Raw genomic sequence first — 10,448 nt, forward strand, 5'->3', positions numbered from 1 at the left:
GCCACACAAGTTCACATCACCTTAAGGAGAGGAATGCTTTCTTCTTATGGCGGAGACATTGAAAGGTTTTACGAAGATGAGGGTGACATGCATGAGGGTGAAGTAGAGATGTTTGTGGATACATTTGCATTTCTAGTTGGGTGTGTTATCAAGTGGAGTGGGGATAGGAATTAAGGGTTCCATCCTCTAAGCCCCTGGATAGTGTCTCATACTTAGTTGTGACTATGTCCATTGACATTAATAAAGAGATGGGGAGAGAAAATCCTTAAGTCAGTAATGTAGGAATTGGCGCATTCTTTGTCAAAGATGAAATTAGTGTTGTGGAGTGGTGGGAGAAGGGAGTGATCATGAATGGGTGTCTACAATGAAGCAATCATTGAAGATGATTGGAAGGATGACATCTCCTAGAGAGTTGTACTGAGAAAGGGTTAGATATAAGTCTTGGAAAGGATTACCGTTTGAGTGCACTGCCATGCTTGAGGTAGTTGAGGGCTGGGGGTCAAGGGGAGTAACAATTTGCACAGTGCCTCCATAGAAGGAGGATGAACCTTCAAGAACTTATTAGCATAGATTTTTACCCATTTGAAAATTAAATTATCTGATAAATATATGATAAGAAAATTCCATGCAACATACACGAAAATTTCCCCTTAATGTCATTTGCAAATCTCCCTCCACGACAAGTTGTCCCTACTCTGGCATGCACTATTTTCATCTAAAAATCTACAAAATAACATAGAAAAAATATCAATGTAATGGTTGTTTGACTAACAATTCAGTGGCTAAACGAGTTTATAAAATAATTTGTGTTTTATATGGTGAAAAAATCTATAGCTTTAAATTTTTAAATAGAAAATAAAGTCATAAAATACACACATTTAAATGACATAATTAACCAATGAAAATAAAATTAGATCAAAGACTTTTACAATATTAAATAAAATAAACATTAAGGCATCGAACAACTTAAAGAAATAGTATGGATCAAAATTGAGTGGCCATGAGGATGGCTACACGAAGATGACTATTAAATAACAAATGACAATGAATTGAAATAGTAGAAACTAGAAGATAAAAAGAAAATGGAGATAAGAAAAAAAAAAGACAACATATGTTGTTGATGCAAAAGGTAATTTGATTTATCCCATGACTTCCACTTGTATTTATAACTCTCTCTCTCGTCTGAGTCCTCCAACGCGCTCGGATGAATAAGAGGACAAACTCCTCAAAAAAGGAAAAACAATGCCCACTGTGCAGTGAGGAATAACAACTCACCATCCAATTGACTGAACTGAAGAAAAAACAGAGTGAAGTGGCGAAGGCTTGAGTTGAACTAAAGTAGTTTTGAGTTGTTGTGAGATAAAAAATTCCTTGAGCATAATTTATAATAAAGTATCCTCGAGCATTTTGAGTAAATTTAATCTGACATAAAAATATCCTCGAGTATTTTGAGTAAATTTAATCTGACATAAAAATATCCTCGGGGGTAATTTTGGCATTTTAGAACGGGAATAAAAAATATTTTTAAAGTAATTTTGTCAAATTAACTCGATAAAAATATCTTCAGGTAATTTGAACTAGGCTAAAAATATCCTTAAAAGAGGATAACCATGTGTTTTGCCACATCGCTAATGATTCATATATAGGTCTAAATTACCTGCCACGTGTTAACTTCTTCAGGTAATTTGAACTAGGCTAAAAATATCCTTAAAAGAGGATAACCATGTGTTTTGCCACATCGCTAATGATTCATATAAACCATGTGTTTTGCCACATCGCTAATGATTCATATATAGGTCTAAATTACCTGCCACGTGTTAACTTCTCATATTATTATATGTCGCTTTATTTAAATAAATATGTTAAAAATACCAACCCACTAAGAAATTAAGAAAAGATAGAAAATGTTTGAAACATATAGAGGAACCTACCATATATAGTACACTCAAAAATAGGAACTTTTAAAAATAGAAAATTGCTTGCATATCTGCAATATTACCCTCATGTCGACTCACTTTTTAATGGGAAGTTTAAACATGTAACTAGCATGCCTAGAATTTGAATCCATTATCATAATCAACATGCAAGTACTACTTAAAAGAAGAAAGTGCTTGCATGCCACTTGGAAGTAGCTCATCGAGCTCAAAATCTCGCAAAAATCTTGAATATACTATTATCTGCAACATGTGAGTCTCTAGACCAAATATCCTGGAAATAAAACGTATCATACATGTCACCTAGAGAAATTTAATTGGAATATAAGTTCCTAAAGACTTTGAATATATTATCCACACTACTATACAAATCTCAAAACTCTATCTTTCAAAAAAAACAAAACTGCTAAAAATGACATCAATTCTGTGTAAATATTTGTAAATATCGTGTTTGAATAACCATAACATCATTAAATCCATACTATAATTAATCTCCTTAGAAACCAACTGATTAAATTCTGTTACATTAAATTATCAAATCAAAAACATATTTTTATGAAGTAATTACAATATTTGTGTAATAATTATTATTAATTCTTAAATTAATAAAAAGAATATTAATTTTTAAAAGATTTTAAATTTTATATTGTCATCCAGTAAATTACCAATTGTAACATTCTATTATAATCTTTCAATCATAAATGAAATAAAACTTTTTTCTTTCTTTCTTTCTTTTTTCTTTTTTTTTTTTTTTCAGTGGGGAAGAAATCCCCGCTGAAGAAGCATCATACATCATATCGTTGAAGTGAGTATATATATACACATCATCACTGGTATAAATATCCAAGAAGCATCATACATCATATCGCCGAAGCGAGTATATATATACACATCATCACTGGTACAAATATCCACATCATCACTGGTACAAATATCGCCGAAGCGAGCAGAGTCATCACCAATACAAATATGCTGCATCGCGCAGCTCCCGCAGGATTCGAACGTGGTCGGGGGCTGATCAAACCAACCGCCCCGACCAACATATCATGCACTCACGTAATTAATAATAAAGTAATTTTATCTGGGACGAGAGGTGAAAACGATGAGGAGAGCTCTGGCGATCGACCTGCGCGTGACCTAATCCCCTGACTCCGCTTCAGCGCCTCTGCGCCTGGCAGCGCAGCTGCTAGGCCCACACCCCTCTTCTGCTGACCTCCCCTCCTTCGCTCCTGGGCCTCCTGCCCTCCCCCAGCACCGGGGCCTCCCCCCGGTAGCCCCTTGAGGTTTCATCAGACTCCCCAATGGCAGAAATGGACCCCCCGCCTCAGGATCCAGAAGACTTTGAGAAAATGTTTGCCTCTCTCATCCCTGAGAGCGCAGCTGGAAAAATCCGCCCTACAGCCTCTAAGTTCATCAAGAAATTAGATGAAATACCAGAAGTAGCTCTTCCTCCTTCCCTCCCGAGGAGAGCAGCAATCTCCTTAGCAGAAAGAGGCCTGGTCGGCCAGTTCACGGGTCTGTGGCCCTCCCCAAGATCAGTTCAGAGATGGGTCGAGAGAAACTGGAACTCGATGGTGCAAGGGAAAATAGCAATCAGGTTCTGTGGCAGAGGATTTTACACCTTTCTATTCGAATCAATGGAAGACAGGAACCTCATCTTCAGAAACGGCCCCTATTTCATGGACTCCCGGGGTCTCTACTTAAACAGATGGACTCCAGACTTCGATCCAGAAATGGATGTCCCCAATGCTGTCCCCGTTTGGGTTCGTCTGCCTCACTTGCCGCTCCATTGCTGGGGGGATGAGTCAGTCAAAGCCATAGGAAACGCAGTTGGCAAATACATTGATAGATCCGAACCAAAGGAGAACATGCATGCATGCGCGAGGATCTGTGTCGAGGTTGATCTGGGGAAAGGACTGCCGGAAGCAATCAAACTCAAAGTCGATCAGTGGACGCACATCCAGCAAGTGGACTATGAGCAGCTACCCTTCAAGTGCAAGGTATGTCATGAATATGGGCATTTCGCTAATAGGTGTAGCAAATCTAAAATAAATGTCCCTGAAGGCAATGTTGAAACCCCTGAGGGAACTTGGGAGCACGTCAAAAAGAAAAAATCAAACCCCCCTCCAGGCCCAAGCTCAAAGGATCCCCTTGAAAACCCCTCCCTTCCTCCTCACCCCTCTGGCTCTGCCCCTTCTTTCCCCTCCTCCTCCAACCCATTTGAAATCCTGTCCGCAGAGGACCCCCCATCCCCCCCCCCCTTCCCCTCGAGGGACTGTCGTTATCTCCTCCCCTATCTCCCTACCCCAGCCCTCTCCTCCCCCAACAGTGGAAAGAATCTTAACCAGAAATAAATCAAAGGAAAACAACCTCTCCACAGACCCCCCCAGAAAAGTTGGAAGAAAATCTAATAAAGAGATTAGGGATGAAAACGCTGCAAAAGAAATGGCCACCGGAATGCAGCAACCAATGGACACATTTCTAGATAAATCAAAAGGAAGCGGAGAAAAAATGAAAGAGAAAAGCGGGGGAAACACCAAACAAGGTAAATGATGATTTTGGTCTCCTGGAATTGTAGGGGGATGGGCTCCTCCCTTAAAACAAATGCAGTCCGAGATCTCCTCAAATCTGAACAACCAGACCTTCTCCTACTTCAGGAGACCAAAATCACGGAACAAGAATTCCAAAATCACATAAAAAGAAGCAAAAGTTATGCAGGTGTAGCAACTAGTGCAGCTGGCGCCTCAGGAGGCATAGGAACATTATGGGACAAAAGCAAATGGGAACTCAAAGAGCAAAAGTCCTACAGCTGGTGGGTAAGAACAGACATGCAGAACAAAGCCTCAAAAGAGGAATACTCTATATACAACATATACGCTCCTAACCATTATAGGGACAAAGCTTCATGTTGGGAATCAATAACATTAGACCTCATGACAGTACAGGGAAGGAACATTTTCCTTGGAGGTGACTTAAACCTTATAAGGAATGCAGATGAGAAATTGGGAGGAAACTACTATGCTGATCCCTCAAGAGACTCACTAGAAACAATAATCCAAACCCATAATCTAGTGGATATTCCTCCGCACAACGGGAGATTCACCTGGAGCAACAAAAGAACCGGCAACAATAATATAAAAGAGAGATTAGATCGAATCCTCGCTCAAGAAAGAACAGTGGCAAGATTTTCAAACATCCAAAGCAAAATCATCCAAGGATACATCTCAGACCATAAACCTGTGGCTCTGACTTTAGACAAAGGAAAGAATATGGGACCTCTCCCCTTTAAATACAACAAGGCATGGGACAGCAAAGAAGAATTCCGAAACTTGATCAAGGAGCAGTGGGCAAAAGAAATTATAGGCTCGCCCCACTATATTTGGGAAGCCAAGCTTAAATCCCTCAGGACTGTTATCAAATGATGGGCAAGAAACCACGCTGCAGAGGAAAGTAAAAAAAGAACTGATCTCCAATCACAGCTTGAACAATGGAGCCAGGAAAAGGAGCGAACCCAGTATACAGAGGAAGATCAAGCCAAAGAGAATGAAATGTACAAAGAATTGTATAAGCAGAACAGGATTGAAGAAGAAGAGCAGAGACAAAAATCTCGCTGCCTCTGGCTCAAAGCCGGAGACAAAAACACTTCTTTTTTTCACAATAGCCTAAAACTCAGGCGGGCAGGGAACCATATAGAGAAAATCATAATGGATGGAAGAGAGCTCAGAGACCAAGAGGAAATAAAAGAGGCTGCGTCCCGACACTTTTGCGCCCTCTTATCCGCAGACACTCAGCCCAACGATAATGCGGAATTCCTCAGCCTAATTGAAAATAAAATTTCAGCAGACCAAAACAACGAGCTGGACCAAGAGGTCACGACAGAGGAAATTGAGGGGTCGATCTTCAGCATGGCACAGGATAAGGCACCGGGCCCAGACGGGTTCACAGTGGCATTCTACAGAAATCACTGGGAAATCATCAAGAAAGACTTTGTTAGAATGGTAAAGAACTTCTTCTCAAAGTGCAAAATGGGGAACAACATCAAATCTTCTCACTTAGCCCTTATCCCCAAGGACCCCAACCCCCAATCCTTCGATCGATTCCGCCCAATCTCTCTGTGCAATGTCTCCTATAAAATCATCACCAAAATTCTAGCTAATAGGCTAAAAAAGCTCCTCCCCTCCCTCATCTCTGAGAATCAAGGAGGCTTCGTCCCCAGAAGACAAATTACGGATAACGTTATCCTTATCCAAGAGGCAATTCACAGCAGCATAAATAGAAAGGAAAAGGGTATGATTATTAAACTAGACATGGCAAACGCCTTTGATAGAGTCAACCATCAATTCCTTAAGGCAGCCCTTGGGAAATTTGGGATATCCAGCACCTTCATCAGCAGGATCATGGAGTGTATATCATCCCCTTGGACAGCCCCTCTGATTAATGGCAGGCCAAGCAACTTCTTCAGAAGCTCAAGGGGATTGAGACAAGGCTGCCCGCTCTCCCCATTCCTCTACATAATCATGGCCGAAACGCTAAGCATACACATGGAAAATCTTCGCAGGCAAAAAGAAATCACAGGTATCAGCATAGTGCGTGGAACCAAGGGGATAAATCACTCTCTCTTCGCTGATGACACCCTCCTAATTGGAGGAGCTTCCAGTCTCATGGCAAGAAGGTTCAAGAAAACGTTAGAGCTCTTTCTACAAGTGTCTGGAGGAAAGCTCAATAACAATAAGTGCATGATATACACCTGGAACGTCCCCAGGCAGATTATTCAGAGAATCTCCTCAATCTTGGACATCCCTGCCCAAAGGAACTGGAGCCACTTCATGTACCTGGGATTGCCACTAGCAAAGGAATCGGTCAAAACCGAAATCTGGGTGAAACTAATAGAGAAGCTAAGAGGAAAACTTCAGAGTTGGGGTGTGTCCTGGCTCAACCTGGCGGGAAGAACAACTCTCATAAAAGCCATCCTCTCAGCTCTCCCTATATATCAGTTTGCAACCACTCTCGCCCCGGCCAGCACTCATAAGCACATGGAATTGATTATCAGGAGCTTCTTGTGGCAGGGAGGAAGGCAGGACTCCAAAAAATTCAGTCTTGTAAAATGGGACCAGGTCATTTTACCTTTCGAAAAAGGAGGGCTAGGAATAAGAGTCCCAAGACTAGCCAACATGGCCATGGGTTTCAAGCTGATTTGGAGAATCCTCAACGAAAAAGGAGCATGGTGGACAGAAGTAATCAAAAGAAAATACCTGAACGGCCCCAACTCCAACATCCTAATGGAACCTATCGTTGACAGGCAGTGCACCCCAGTCTGGAAGCTTATAAAAAAAACTCTCCCCCATTTCAAAGATTATATCTCAAGAGCTCCGGGCAGTGGAAGAGACATTAATATCTGGACTGATCGTATAATGGGCTCAGAAGCAAGGGAAGCTCTCCCAAATCTCAGACCACTGCTTTTGTGGATGGAAGGGAAAAATCTCAAATCCCTATATGACATTTCCTCTTGGGATCAAAACAGGTGGCTGGGTTGGAAGCATCTCCCCCTCCCAAACAATCTAAGGGATCTGTGGGCCGACCTTAAGCAATCCCTCTCAGGGTCAGCTCCCCTCAACAGTCTGTCCGAGGATAAATATGTCTGGGACCCCAATGGTGGAAATTACACAGTCAGAGAAGGATACAAAATCCTCCAAAATGCCACAGCCATCAATAATTGGCCTCTTCATAAAGTGGCCTGGAATCCGGAATGCCTCCCAAAGATCAAATTTTTTAATTGGACTCTCCTTAAAAGCAAAATCCTTACAGCGGAAAATCTAAGGAAGAAAGGCATCCTCGGTCCCTCAATATGCTGCCTGTGTAGAGCAGCGGAAGAAAGCATCAATCACCTCTTCCTAGAATGCTCCTTTGCCCGAAATTGCTGGAAGCTCATTACCAGTCCGTTAAGGATAGGGGAATTGCCTAATCAGATCACCCTCCTTCAAAAAAATTGGGGGAACAGCTACCCCTACCCCAAGAAAAACAAAACCCTTGCCAAAAGACTGTGGAATAGCATCCCCCCTACCCTTTGTTGGCAAATCTGGAACACCCGAAACAAAAGAATTTTTAATAATAAGAAGGCCAGCATCTCAAGCACCCTTGCAAAAACAATCGCCCTCATCTCGGAGACTATTAGTGCTAATGGAATAGTCCATCTAGATCAAGAATCTGGGAATCCAAGGGAAACCGAATGGATGGGCAAATTCAGTTATGACTCAAGGAATCACAAAGCAGCAAGTACAGGACAGAAAAAGATTGAGTGGAAGCTAAGAGGCTCTAACGAGGAAATCAGAGAATGGATTCAAAATCAAAAGAGGCCCTCCCTCCAGTTCGACGGGGCTTCAAAAAACAATCCGGGTCAGGCAGGTGCTGGAGGAGTCATCAAAGATCATCAAGGCGAAATTATAGTGACCTACGAGTGGGGATTGGGCATAATGTCCAACAATAGGGCCGAGGCCTATAGTCTTCTCCTGGGAACCTCCATTCTGAAGAGACTTGGTCTCCAAAATCCGCTCATAATGGGTGACTCAGCAATTATCATAGCTGCTATGGTCTCGGGGAGGGACTTCAAGCAAACTGCCCTGAACAACATTAAAGCTAGGATCCTCGACAACATAAGAGATATTAACGGGGCCACCCTCAAACATGTGCTAAGGAACAACAACAAAGAGGCTGATGAACAGGCCAACAAGGCAGCCAGTAGACCCGTAGGCCAAGTCAGAGAAAACGACTCCTTCTATGACAAAGCAATTCCTTAAAGAATATTATCCTTCCCCCTTTTCTAAGATTCTGAGCCACCTCAGACTCCATCCTTCTCGAATTTTGCTCACCCCCGAATCTCCTCACTCTCTGCCAAATCTCCTCGACTGCGCCACTCTGTCCCTCCTCTCTCAGATCCTCCCCCCTGTAAGTGTTTATGTCACCTCTTTCAGCCCCGACCTTGGGACTCATTCGTCCTTCGCCGTCATTCTCAGGCTCTGTTCAAACTCTCATCATATCAAAATCTCCTCCGCGAGCAGCAAAATCTCCACCTGGACTCTCAGTCACCTCAGAAATCGATTCGATCAGCACCTGATCGCCCAATCGAGCTACCTCTCTCCCTCTATTTATAGCAGCAAGGCCATCACTTTAATCGCATCCTCTACCGTTTCGAAGGTCCGGGCACGCGCCTCCTCCCAGCACAGTCTTTCTCTTGAAGCAGGGCGCAGTCATCAGGAGCTCAGATCTCGTCCCTCATCAGCGGTAAAATCAGGCATTTTTATTTTTAAAGTCTCTTTTTCTTCTAACGGGCTGTGTGTTTGGCTGTTACAGCGTGTTATCACTGAAAATGCTGTTGTCAAAATTTTTTAGTCTAGCATAAAGTCAGGGTGTTTTCGCAGCGCCTGAATTTTGTTTAGCAGTTTCGCAGCGCCAGAATTCTTTTAGCAGTTTCGCAGCGCTATCTGTTTTAGTGATTTCGTAGTAAAAACACTGACCTTGCACTGGCTGCGCTGCGAAATTGGGAAATGACGGATATTTAAAGTGAATTGATGGAAACACTGCAGGAAATGAGGTTTGTCAAGCTGTTTTGTGTGGGCTTGTACTTCATTGAAGGGGAACATTCCAGTGGTAATTTTGCTTTGCGCTCATAGTTGTTGTGGCAGGTTCTCATGATCACCAACGAAGTTCCATCAAAACCCTGTTTCATACTCAAGTCTCAAAACCGTGGTCCTTTTTAAAATCAATGCTTGATCAGAATCGGTTATGAGAAGGCTTCTGTTCGTTGACTTATTCCAAGTTATCATTACCTTGTGTCAGTTGAAGGATTTTAATGAATGTTTGACTCAGTAAAAGGAATCTGGGCTACAGTTTGATGGTATAGTCTATATTTTATCATCTCGTTCAGCACAAGAGGAGTTGAGTGAAAGATGTTTTTCATTTTGCAATGGGAAACTCAATATGTTGATTAATAATGTCAGTATAAATATGAAGATTTCGCATTTCTTATGTCTATCAACGTTGAATCAGCTTATCATATGTCTCAGCTGTCACATTCTCTACCAAAAGCATTAAAAAAGGGGAAGCATTGTTTTCATTTCATCGGTTGTTGGTGTTGTAGATATTTTCTGGTACCATGTATGTGGCCAGCAAAGGAGTAATGAGCCAACTCACAAAAAGTCTTACATGTGGGTGAAACCGATTATGGACAAGTGACAACATACATGTTAACTGTATGACACATGGCCTCTACAACAGCGCGCTGGATTTTGGGATTGTGTTTGTGGAATTGCTGGATGTTATAGATCATTATGTTCATGCGCAAATGGAGGAAGACAAATTTCAGCCATTGACTCAAGGTCCTGTCATCATGATATTGAAACAAGGCATATTTCTCTGTTTTAAGCAGTCAACTTCCGGGAGGTATTTAGAGCAGCTGAAAGAATATTTTAGAAAACTGAAAGAGGCTTTTATTCCTAACATACGGAACTAGAAAAACCT

At 41.9% G+C, this 10,448-nt stretch overlaps 1 protein-coding gene across 1 annotated transcript; it reads left to right on the plus strand.

The window, feature by feature from the left end:
• Positions 1–3,244: 3,244 nt before the first annotated feature.
• Positions 3,245–8,728, plus strand: LOC149188110 (uncharacterized). Its single transcript, XM_089409869.1, has 2 exons — positions 3,245–3,934; positions 5,414–8,728. Exons 1-2 carry the CDS (start codon positions 3,245–3,247, stop codon positions 8,726–8,728), a joined length of 4,005 nt encoding a protein of 1,334 aa, XP_089265995.1.
• The last annotated feature ends 1,720 nt before the right edge of the window (positions 8,729–10,448 follow it).

This window comes from Pinus tabuliformis, chromosome 3_1 (genome assembly GCF_031772625.1).
Source record: "Pinus tabuliformis cultivar Carrire ecotype Pingquan chromosome 3_1, CPIR1, whole genome shotgun sequence".
NCBI classification, from domain to species: domain Eukaryota; kingdom Viridiplantae; phylum Streptophyta; class Pinopsida; order Pinales; family Pinaceae; genus Pinus; species Pinus tabuliformis.